General features: G+C 47.7%; 1 protein-coding gene across 5 annotated transcripts in view; it reads left to right on the plus strand.

The window, feature by feature from the left end:
* Window positions 1-7,318: 7,318 nt before the first annotated feature.
* MCF2 (MCF.2 cell line derived transforming sequence) overlaps window positions 7,319-12,727 on the plus strand; it is a 71,733-nt gene continuing 66,324 nt past the window's right edge. For 2 of the 5 annotated variants that reach the window (XR_014506966.1, XM_083422424.1), the window contains exon 1: window positions 7,319-7,803. Coding sequence is in view for 3 of the 5 variants with exons in the window: in XM_083422424.1 (XP_083278550.1) it covers window positions 7,680-7,803 (124 nt within the window). In the remaining 2 variants the exon portion in view is untranslated. The remainder of the gene's footprint in view (window positions 7,804-12,727) is intronic. The other 3 variants (XM_083422425.1, XM_083422423.1, XR_014506967.1) reach the window with 3 other exon arrangements.

The raw sequence follows: 12,727 nt of genomic DNA on the forward strand, positions 1-12,727 counted from the left end.
GAGCAGAGGGGGAGTGAAGCAGTTAAAAGCAAATAGAAATAGACGGAGTCGCAGGAAAAAGGTGTGTGCCCTGGTCCCGAGTCAGGCTTCCTTCTCGGGGCTTCGCGTGCATGTCTGGCCAGCCTGTTAAGGTCCAGCGCTTACTTCGGAGTAGACGACTTAGAAACAGCGGAGGGGGGCTACTGCGGAGCAACATGCGGGAGGATTCGCCTGCGCCTCTGGCGAACAACTCCCCTTTCGCAGCCCCAGCAGCTCACCTGGCGGGGAGCGGGAGATCCCGAACGCAGACAGTCACAGCTGGCCTCGCACATCTGGCCGAAGCACAAAAGACGCCGCTGCTTCCCCCGCCCCCCCGGGCCGTTTTCTATTGGTCCGCGGGTGACGTAGGCGCGCAGTCCCCGCCCACAAGTTGGACCGTAGTAATGCCTAGGGGGTGGGGGGCGGGCGAATCGATCTCAGGCGCCTGGGCGGGGGGAGGCGATGAGACAAAGAGGGCCCGATCCTGTATAAAGGACCAGAGGGAGTTTCGAGGGATTCGAGCCTCCTTCTTATCTCTCGGTAAATGAGTGAAAAGGAAGGGGGAATACTCCCCTGGCTTCCCCCTTCGCCTTGTTTCCCAAGGGCCGTGGTGGTGCTAGGGTTAAAAAGGTCCCTTCGTTCTTTCCCCCCCTCCCCTCCGTCGTCTCTCTTCGGTGGAGTCGGCCCGGCAGGGAAACAGCTTGCTGATTGGCTGGAGCGGATTCTCAGCCTGGCGAGCGCGTTGATTAAATGCGTGCCCTTTAAAGCGCTGGTGTTCTTCGCGGAAGAAGCTGCGAAGCCTCCTTCCTTTACCCCTTTTGGATTGAGAGCAGGGCCGGATTTACGTATAAGCTAAACAAGCTATAGCTCAGCGCCCCACTCCCTTGGGGCCCCTAAAAAAAATTAAAGGGAAAAACACCTGGATGTACATTTCCAAAACATAAAATAAAAAATAAAACCCAGCCCATCTAATCTTTGTATTCTCTGTATTTTTCACAAGGTTAGTCTAAGCACAACCAAACTTTTGTGTTTGATCCCTGTTTGTGTAAATATTCATTTAAACATTCCCATTGTTTCTGAACCATAGTTTTAGACTTATGCCTTATTATATCTGCCAGTTTTGCTAACTCCAGATACTCACATAGTTTACTTAACCATTCCCTTTTTGTTGGGATGTTATTTCCTTTCCAGTAACTGTCCACCAACATTCTCGCTGCTGTTGTTGCGTATAGGAATATGTTAATTTTATCTTTGGGGATATCCTTACTCAAAATTCATAATAAGTATGCTTCTGCCCTTTTGTTATATGAAACCTTTATTAATTTTGTAATTTCTTCATGGATCATTTCCCAGAATTTTTTGAACTCTGAACATGTCCACCACATATGGTATAGAGTGCCCTTCATCTTATTGCATCTCCAACATTTATTACTAATCGATCTATTCATTTTTGCTAGTCTGTCTGGTGCCATATACCATCTGTGGTGCATCTTCATATAATTCTCTCTTATTGAATTGCAGGCCGTAAAATTTATGTTCCCCCCAAAAAACTTTTCCAATCTTCCATATCAATTGTATATCCTAGATCCCATTCCCACTTTAGCATATTCTCTCCTTTTACTTCTTGGTCTATTAAATAAACTATACAGTTTCAAAAGTGTTTTTTGATTATTTTGTAATACCTCTCTTTCTAATTTTGATGTTTTATTCCCAAATCCCCTAATTTTTATATCTTTCTCATATGTAGCCTTAAGTTGGAAATATTCTAGCCAATTTAAAGTATCATTCTTGATCTTATTTCTTCCTTTTCTTTATCTTCTTCTTGTTGTTGTTCTTTTCTTTTATATTTTACCTTTCATTTCTTTTCTTTATTGTGAATATTGTTTTGTAGAGGTGCAAATAATTGTAAATATGAGAAGAGGTAAAATGTTTTCTAATTTTCTATTGGTTACATGTATTTTCCTTTTTTTGTATATTTGTATTTTTTTCTAATTTGTCCTCAATATAATTAAATAAATAAATAAAGCTCACCACGTGTCCATCTCCTCGTCCCACTTGGCGGCGTCAGGCAACTTCATGTTTTGTCACATGAAATCAAGGAACATGGAGGCCTGCAGTAACCGGCCCAGCCTCTGGAAGTGCCGTGTATGGTGGGAGAGACTCCACAGCTGCTTTGATCCCTTCGTATTGCAAGAGGCTCTCTGGCGTCTCATGCTTGAGGAGGGTTTCCACCACTGCCTGAGCCTCGAGGTAGTTCCGCGAGTTTGTGTTCCACGTGATGGAAAACTTCAACACAGCCTCTGGAAGAAGGGGTTTGGGGAAGACACGTCAGGAAGGAGTGCAAATTGCAGGCAGCATGGCCACCTTGAACCAACACACCTCTCTTGCGAAGCGTGGCCAGGTCTGGGCACACACCTGACCTGCGCCTTTCTTCAAGGCAGGGAAGCAGATCCAACACCCCTCCCCACCTAGTAGAAACAATTAATGATGGGAGGGGTGACTGAGTTTATTCCAGACTACATGGCTTGCAGGAATGGGTTTTATAAATAGTATTTATAAAAGTACAACAAGAAGAACAATATGTATTATAATGTTTGCTCTAGTATTACAGAGCTGGTGGAGCTAATTTGAGGCTGTGTATACACCATACAAAGGGACGCGGGTAGCGCTGTGGGTTAAACAGAGCCTATGACTTGCTAATCAGAAGGTCGGCGGTTCGAATCCCCGCGACGGGGTGAGCTCCCGTTGCTCGGTCCCTACTCGTGCCTACCTAGCAGTTCGAAAGCATGCCAAGTGCAAATAGATAAATAGGTACCGCTCTGTGCACTGCTCTGGTTTGCCAGAAGCGGCTTAATCATGCTGGCCACATGACCCGGAAGCTGTACGCCAGCTCCCTCGGCCAATAAAGCGAGATGAGCGCCGCAACCCCAGAATCTTTCATGACTGGACCTAATGGTCAGGGGTCCCTTTACCTTTTTTTTACACACCATACATTAAAAGCATTATCGCTTCTCCCCTGTAAGAATCCTGGGAACTATAGATTACCCTTCTACTGCATAGCTACAATTTGTAGCATCCTTTACAAACTGCAGTTCCCAGGATTCTTTGGGAGAAATGTTCTTTTAATGCCTGTTTTTCCTGCAGCAGGCATGCTCAGCTACCCCTCTGGAAGCTCAATCCCACAGAAAGCTGTGACGGCCACCAACATGGATGATTTTAAAGGCTATCAATGGCCACTAGGCACGATGGCTATGCTCTACCTCCACAGTCAGTGGCAGTAACGTTTGTGAGTAGTAGTTGCTGGAAGATGCAGGAAGGGAATACAGAATGCTCTTGTTTCCACAGGCCTCTGGTTGGCCACTGTGAGAACAGGATGCTGGACTAGACAGGCCAATGTGGCCTCATCCAGCAGGCACTTCTTATGTCCTTACGTGGTTCAAGAGTAGAGATTGTGAGAAGGCATCTTCCAAAGCAATCCCACCCCAGCATCTCCTGGTGGGGCTGGGAGCACTCCCTCTGCGCTTCGGAGGCTTCGCGTTGCTATCGCTGAAGCCAAGGAGCCTGCATTCGATCCATAGGACGCACACACATTTCCCCTTAATTTTTGGAGGGGGGAAAGTGCGTCCTATAGAGCGAAACTCACGGTGCCCCCTGGTACAATTCTCAGTGCAAACAAGCAAGACAGCGCCTTCGTGCTATATATAATGTATATAAGACCTCCGATGCATCTACTCTGCCAGCTAGCTACGCACAAGCCAAGCAAGTTTATAAACGCATGCAAAAAATTGCCAAACGTGAGTGGCAACATAATCGTTGGCAGGCTTTGATTACTGCTTCAAAACCACACAGATCCAGGGAATTCTGGTCTTTGATTAATAGAAGGGTGAGGAAATACCCAAGGGCAGTCATCCCTGCACCGACATGGGAACTGTTCCTGAAGAAATGTTTCTCACAAGCAGATGCTCCCTCCGACCATCTGATGCACCTGTTTACCCACCTACCCATTTGGCCTCCCATCGATCCTGACGAAATAGTCAAGCTAATAGCTCAGCTGAAACCGGGCAAAGCCCTTGGGCCCGATCTGATCCCTGCCGAAGCCATCAAACTACACCCAAAATGGTGGGCTGGCATCTTGGCCAAAACCTTCAACGCAATCAACGCCTCTGGTCTCATCCCCAAAATATGGAAGGAGGCCATCATAGTACCAATTCATAAAAAAGGTTCTCCAATGGAGCCGGAAAATTACCGTAACATCAGCCTCCTTTCGATTATAGGGAAAATTTATGCCAGCTTTTTGCTGACTAAACTATTGCGATGGGTAGATGAGACTAACCAGATTGGCCACGAACAAGCAGGGTTCAGAACTAAACGTTCTACAACCGATCATGCGATAGTGCTTTATCATCTGGCACGGAAGTACTCCTCCCCTCCTCGGGGCTACCTCTGTGCGGCCTTTTTAGATCTAAAGGCAGCCTTCGACAGCGTGCCTAGAAATATTCTTTGGGAGAAACTTGCGAAACAGGGCATTGATAGAAGACTCTTATGGCTTATAAGTCAACTCCACGAAGGTACCCTTGCCAGAGTGAGACTCACTCCTGCGGGCGACCTCACAAACCCGATACCAATAAACAAGGGAGTGCGCCAAGGTTGTATATTGGCTCCCTGCCTATTCAACCTATTCATCAGCGACATGCGAGCACCCCTAGTTAACTCATCTCCAAGTACACACGCGCCTAGACTAGCGGATTATCGCTGCCCACTCCTTTTATATGCGGACGACGCAGTAATTCTATCTTTTACACGTGTTGGACTAACCAGAGCTCTGAAGATCTTTGCCACGTATTGTCAACTCAACCAATTAACCATCAACTATGTCAAATCCAAGATTCTGATTTTCTCCAGAAGCCGGAGACTATATAAATGGAAGCTTGGTGGAGCAAAAATAGAGCAAGTCTTAAAATTTCAATACCTAGGAGTTATTTTTCAATACAATCTGGGGTGGAAAGCTCATATACAACACCTACTTAATAAGGCCAAAACTCTGTCATACGCGCTCCTCCGATTTTTCTTTTCGGATGGAGCTTTGCATGTTCCCTCGGCCCTAAAGGTGTTCAAGGCAAAAGTGGTGGCTGTGCTTGCTTATGCTGCCCCGCTCTGGGCCGTGTTGACAGATCTTGCTCCCCTTGAGACTCTGCAAAACCAATTCCTACGTCGGCTCCTAATGCTCCCTCGGTGCGTAAGCAACGCAGCCATGCGACTAGAATTGAAGATCGCATCCTTAGAAACTTGCCTGTGGAAGCAAGTCTTCAATTACTGGTTATCATTGTGGCATAGATTACCAAACCATTACCTTGTCCAATGCCTATGGCGAGACGAATTCTCTAGCCTTTGGTCTAGTAGAATTCATGCCAAACTCTTGAGTTATGGAATCTCTCCCTCAGATTCCCTAAAATTAGACCAAAGCACAGCTCAAAGACTGATCCGCCAAAGACTGGATGATATCGATTTACAGCGAAATTATATGCTGGGGGGAGGTGTTTGTTCGCCCCAGAGCATTGGTATCACTTTAACTTACTGCGTTCCATCATACCTCTCCTCCCTTTCGACTGTTGCCCATAGACTGGCCTTCACCAAAGCAAGGTTTAACGTTTTCCCCTCCAATGTCCTGAGACATAGATTCTCAAAGGGCCAAGTCCCCGCCATGTGCAAATGTGATAAGGTGTCGCCGGGGTGGCTCCAGCACATTATGTTCTCTTGCCCCTTGTTCAATGTGCTACGGGCAAATTTGCTGGGATCAATCATACAGAAACTAGTGGGTACCCCCCCAACATTCCACCTTGCCCAAATCTTGCAGGATAAGGATTCCCATACGACCCTGAAAGTGGCTAGGTTCCTGGCCGCGGTCCTTACCCAAAAGCGACGCCAAGGAGCACTACAAGCTAATTAAGGTGTAGGATGCCATTCCATCTTACAGTATTTTATTGTTATAGTGGCGTTTTAGTGGCTGTTTATTTCTTTTTCTTTCTTTCTTTTTTTCCCTCTTTTTTCTTTCCACGTGCACAAGCTGTTACTTATGTTTTTTCCTGTATGGGCCTACGGCCGTAATAAATAAATTGAATTGAATTGAATAGAGCGAAAAATACGGTATATCCAAAACCAATGTAAGGGTGAGAAAAACATAAATTTAACGGCGTTTGACCTATTAAGGGAGAACTACAGAAAAATTCATCATAGATGGTACTTAACTCCTGACAGATTGTCAAAAATGAATAAAATGAACAACAATAAATGCTGGAAATGTAATAGGACAAAAGGCGCGTTATACCACATGTGGTGGACTTGCTCAAAGATTAAAACCTTTTGGGACATGATCCATGACGAGATAAAAAAATTGATAAGGGCATCACACAATAAAAAGGCAGAGGCATATCAATTAGGAATTCTTGATAAAGATATCCCAAATGATAAAACTAACATATTCTTATACAGTGGTACCTCAGGTTAAGTACTTAATTCGTTCTGGAGGTCTGAACTTAACCTGAAACTGTTCTTAACCTGAAGCACCACTTTAGCTAAAAGGGGCCTCCTGCTGCTGCCACACCGCCAGAGCACGATTTCTGTTCCCATCCTGATGCAAAGTTCTTAACCTGAAGCACTATTTCTGGGTTAGCAGAGTCTGTAACCTGAAGTGTATGTAACCTGAGGTACCACTGTACATGACAACAGCGGCAAGAGTTTTGATTGCTAGCTATTGGAAAAAGGATAGCATTCCAACAAAAAGAGAATTGCTGGGGAAACGGACCTCCGGAACGAATTAAGTACTTAACCCGAGGTACCACTGTACATGAAAAGAATGTGTGCTTTTATTTAAAATGCATCTCTGGGATATTTGTGGGGCATAGGAATTCGTTCATCCGCCCCCCCAAAAATATAGTCCAGCCCCACAGGGTCTGAGGCAGTGGCGTAGCGTGGGTTGTCAGCACCCGGGGCAAGGCAAGTAATTTGCGCCCGCTAACCCGTGGATTTGCGCCCCCTAACCCGTGGATTTGCGCCCCCTAACCCGTGGATTTGCGCCCGGTGCGGCCGGCCCCCCCTGCACCCCCCACGCTACGCCACTGGTCTGAGGGACAGTGGACCAGTCCCCTGCTGAAAAAGTTTGCTGACCCCTGGCTTAGAGCCTCATCAAACCTAAATCCGGCCCTGCTCACAGGGTTGTTCTGGGGATACTAAATGAGGAAGGGCGGACCATGCACGCCACAATGAGCTCCTTGGAGGAAAAGGCTTGGAGGGAAATGATGCAGTGCATTTAAATAAATAAAACAAGCCTTCGGGAAAAAGAAGCTCAGAGCGAGGCGGACCCGAAGCACGGGTGCCCAAAGCAGCTCCCGGGCAGAAACTCATCCAGGCGCTCCGCCCAGCCCGTGCGCCCTCCTCTCCAGGGCGCGAAGGTCCTTGCGCCTCGCCGTCGTGGAGAGACTTCGCGGGCCGCCGAGGCAAGAGAGCGCCGAGCTGGGGCGCTGCGCTCTTCCTGTCTCCCGATCGCCTGGAAGGGAAGGAGGGAGCTGGAGCCGGGAGCGCCCCGGGAAGAACTCCTCGGCGGAGGCGGGCTATGGAGGGCGCAGCCTCCGTCTCCTCCGGCCGGGAGTAGCCGCCGAGCCGGCATGGCCCTGTCCGGCTCTTCGCCGGAGCTGCGCCTGCCGCTGACTCGGATCTCCGAGGCGGAGATGGAGCTCTACTACCGGCTCCTGCGAGCCTCAGTCAGGGCCGAGTCCTTGGCCGCCGCCGGTAAGTCGCCGCCTCTGGCCGGGCAGCAACAGCAGCTGCAATGCAGCGAGGGTCGGGGGCGGGTGTCCTCCCTCTGCCCGCCCCGCTTCCATTTCTACCGGCGATCTCCCTCTCCCCCTCTCCCCCCCCCGCCCTCGTCAAGGCACAGAAGTTACCCCGCGACGGGGGGGGGGGGAGTTACAGAGGGGCTTCTCACGGACCCCCTCTTCCCTCCTAAAGATGGGCTGCATCGCTACAGCATTCAATCTGCTAATAATAACATTTTGGGGGATGGACGCATGAGGGTTGCCAATTGACCTGTCTTGCGTCTTAAAGAAGGGTCGAGTTGCAAAAATCAGCAGGTGCACTGGTGCCCTTCCCCACTCAGGCCCCTTCGCTCCATCGAGATAACCGTGGTTTCCTCCTGCTGTTGCATGCAGAGCAGGTGAGGGCAACAGAAGTTGGCAATGCTTCACTGGTGGGGGTTCTTTCTGTGCAAATCTACAGGTGTTGGAGCCTTGGAGGGAGGAGCAGCTTCCATTCTGATGGATGCAGAGTGCTGTGAATGGCAAGGGATGAGGGACTTTAGGCCTAGCAGCCAAATGTGGCCCCCAAGCCACTCAGACTGGCCCTGGACCACCCTTTTTAATAGCCATGCTCTGTGCACCTTCTTTGAGTTTTCTCTAGCTAGAATGTGACCTTGAACTGGAACCTAGGAACACAAACTCCTCATACTGAGTCAGAAGCATTGGGCCATCTAGCTCAGTATTGCCTACACTGACTGGCAGCAGGATTTCAGACAGGTTTTTCTCCCAGCTCTAACTGGACATGCTGGGAAGATGCTGCTGCTGCTGCTGCTGGTGGTGGGTGGGTGGGTGTGTAAACTAGCCTACTCTACTAAAGATAATAGTAGTAGTAGTAATACAGTGGTACCTCAAGTTACATACACTTCAGGTTACAGACGCTTCAGGTTACAGACTCCACTAACCCAGAAATAGTACCTCGGGTTAAGAACTTTGCTTCAGGATGAGAACAGAAATCGGGCTCCGGCAGCGCAGCAGCAGCAGGAGGCCCCATTAGCTAAAGTGGTGCTTCAGGTTAAGAACAGTTTCAAGTTAAGAACGGACCTCTGGAACGAATTAAGTACATAACCAGAGGTACCACTGTAATAATAATAATAATAATAATAATAATAATAATAATAATAAGGTGTACAAATGTAAAACTTACATTTTTTGTCCTTCCCACTTTTTTTCTGGTTCCACCCAGCGCTGGCAAGTGGCCCTTTGAAAGTTGCCAAAAAGGGAATGTGATTGTTAATGTTCTTCTCCCACCATGACATCTTAGCATTTTAGGAATTTGAAAGTCCTGAAGCAAGTAGTGTATCCTACTCATTCAGTGACTACCTTTGCTGATAGATCATTCTGGGAAATGGGTAGAGATGGGTGGTCTAGGGACGCCTTGCATCCAAAGTGGCCCACAGCCCCCAACTCCTTCAGTAGCCCTCTTTCACTACCAGCAGATGAATGGATTTGGCCCAGAAGCTGATAGTTCCCAACTCCCTTGTCATTCCAACATTTGCTCTGGGGGGGGGGCGGCTTGCAAAATCTCCAGCAGTCATCACTGACTTTGGGAAATAAGGATGTGTGTGTCCCTGTGCAAGTGAGAAGTTTGGGGGACCCTGGGCCTTGACTATGTGTGCAACCATTGGTGTGCAACCTTGCTGGTGATTCAGTTTTCAATGCCATCTACATGTTCAGTTGGGAATGACCCCCCCCCCCGCCACCTGAAACCCTAGAGAGCCACTGACAGTGTAGATCTGGGGTGGGCTGCTGGTCCATAGGTCACTCTTGACCTGCCTGGGGTCCTGTTTGGCCCATGAGGCCATTAACCTCCCACCCACCCATTTGTCAATCAGCTGACATCATTGGGTCACATCAGTTGATGGATGGGAGGCAGGGGTTTAATGCAGCTTGGTGCATCTTCTCCAGTGTACAGTATTACCTGCATTGAGCACACTGGGGAAGCAGACCACCCACCCCATGAGTTAACTCTGACAGGTAGGAGGGACCATTCGCTTATGGTGTCACCACGATCTCAGGTGGCTGGTCCCACCCAGCTGCCAAAGTGGACCCACTGATCCGCTGGGCCAGAAAGGCTCCTCATCCCTGGTGTAGTTGTTTGGTGTACTAATGCTCTGAGTTGGATTGAATGAAGCAGCTACAGTACCTGTGTACTGTACTGGAGCTGCAGCTAGGTGGTTTAGAGGGCCCAGGTTCAATTCTCAACATCTCCAAGTAGGGCTGGTACATATCCCCTTCCTGAAACTCTCTGCCAGTCACTGTTGACTGAGCTGCTAACTCCCTCCGCAGTCCACGGCTGTGAACTGATTCATACACGCATGTGAGTGCGTCATGTGAATGTGTGAACAGACTCGTGTTGGTTACTGGGAGTTGGGGTCCCCTAACATCTTGAGGGTCACAGGCTCCCCACCCGTCCTCTAAAGAGAGATCTGCTTGCAGCCATCGAAACAGTACTCTGATCATGGGTGGCTTTGGGGAATCTCCCTGGGAGTCTGTAGCAATTAACCTGAAGCAGCAACATTGACCTTAAAAGCAGGTGAATCAAGCTGTTGGAAATGCTGGGGCTTGTCCTGGAGCAGGTGTGGCAGTGAGACATGTAAACTGCTAGAGCAGGTGACTTGTCAGGCTGCATCCTTCTCGGTGGGAGAAAGGATGCTGTGCCGGAACTTGGGCAATTGCGAAAGGATGTAATGCAAGCAGCTATCGACAAGAACTGAGTTTTTACTCTAGCAAACAGCAGCTGAGTGAGGTTTGTCCAGAGGCTGTACTGTTCTGCTGCAGGTGCTGGCTTGCATCGTGAAATGCTCATCCGCCACACAGCGTTTTCCTGCATGGAGGAGAAAAGCAACAACAGTTCACCACAGGCTTCCTTGCTTTCTATCATGCAATTGTATGAGCTCTCGAGTCTGGTGTGATGCTGTCTGCCAGACACAGGTCTGCCACTTCAGCTGCTGTTTGTAAGAAGGAGGCTTTCGCGCAGGGAGGGGGAATCGCCACTCCTCTGGCCCTGGGAGGATTCCCACCGTGACCCTATTCCTCCTCAGCTGGTGGCAGGCATGAGGGCTTGACCTGGCTCACTGTGCTATTCAGGAACAAATTTAGTTGGGGTTTCCTAACCATGAAAGTCGAGAAATGATGTTATCTCTGTGTGTGTTTTGAACATTCTGAACTATTGTATAAATATTATTCTGTTTATGGTAAAACTGACCTAATTTTAGATGTAGACATAGTAATAATAACAATTTTTCTTATTGTGTTTTTTGCACTATCAGGAATGGGGAACCTTAGATCTAGAGGACAAGTACAGTCCTCCGAGTCTCACTCTCTGGCCCTTAGAAGCCTCCTGGGGCCACACCCCTCATCCTTCTTGCTTCAAACCCTCCCTGAGTGTTTTTGCCTGGGTGGAATGTGTCTTTGAACTCTCAAAATGATAAGGCTTCTTGCTTGCCTTTAAGAAAAATACAGAAATAGGTGTGCTGAGTGTTGTCAGGAGCCAAGTGGGCAGTAAATCACACTGTGCAAGTTGGAATTAACTCTTCATTAGCAAAAACATAATCTTCACAGATTTATCAGAGTGCCAGGCCTAATGAGCACAGCAGCTCAACCCTGGTAGGTTTTGTCCCATGTATCAGTTGCTGAGACTGAAATCTCCCCCCCCCCCAGCTGCCTAAGTCCTCTCCTCTGCCTGGCACCACCATTGCTACCTTTTAGGTGTCTGCTGAAACCAATTTTGCTTTTCTGGGCGTTTCAATGACTAATGCTGTCTTTGAGAGCCAGTGTGGTGTAGTGGTTAAGAGCGGTAGACTCATAATCTGGGAACCGGGTTCGCGTCTCCGCTCCTCCACCTGCAGCTGCTGGGTGACCTTGGGCTGGTCTCACTTCTCTGAATTCTCTCAGCCCCACTCATCTCACAGAGTGTTTGTTGTGGGGGAGGAAGGGAAAGGAGAATGTTAGCCGCTTTGAGACTCCTTTGGGTAGTGATAAGGTGGGATATCAAATCCAAACTCCTCTTCTTCTTTTATTACTGCCAATTGTGTTTTTATAGCTGCGGAGGACTGCATGATTGGTCTTTTAAAATGCTGCTTCTTGAATATTTTATTTAGTTATATTTATCACTACACCTGTATTCCACCCAATAAACAAGGCAAAGTTTTGCTTTTCGTTTGTTTGTTTTTGTGTTCAAATTACACTTTGCTGCTTTGGAAGCCAGTCTCTATCCTAAAAAGTGTTTTTAAAAATAATTGTAAACACATTTGATTTAATACCCTAGTATGCATACACTCTGTCCAGATTTAGACTGCTCCATATGGAAATATGATGTGATTTCTTGTAGACCTACCTTTTTAAATCCCCCCCATCTTCCAGATTGCCCTTCTAGATTATTTGTCTCTCCACACACCCTGCCCCACTGCAAAAAAAAAAAAAAAATTCTTTATCCAAAGCTCATAGCTGTGCATCCTATTAAAAATAGATGCTTCAAATGCCGTTACAGAGCTTTCAGAATATAGGGCAACAACGTCCCAAAAGGCTTTGGATGCTTTCGTAAACTGAAGAGAGTATCTCAAGGAGAGAGATGCAGATTGAAAGAGCAATACAGGACGTTTAAAACCCTACACATGTCACACCAGCATTAACTGGTGTGGTGGGTCCCAGCATCCTAATTGTTTACTGTAATAAGGTGTGTGTTGGGTAGAAAGATTTGTTTTGGATTGTAAATGGGGAAGTAGGGAATGCCATTTAATTCCATGGTCCCTGTATATCTGCTTTTATTGCTAGTGTGTTTTAGGATCATTTCTTCATTTCAAATGTTTGGATCCTTTGGCTTCCAGGAATAGGATTTTATGGTTCTCTGAAGAGTCCCC

Source organism: Podarcis tiliguerta, assembly GCF_965153285.1.
Source record: "Podarcis tiliguerta genome assembly, chromosome: Z".
In the NCBI taxonomy this organism is placed as follows: Eukaryota; Metazoa; Chordata; class Lepidosauria; order Squamata; family Lacertidae; genus Podarcis; species Podarcis tiliguerta.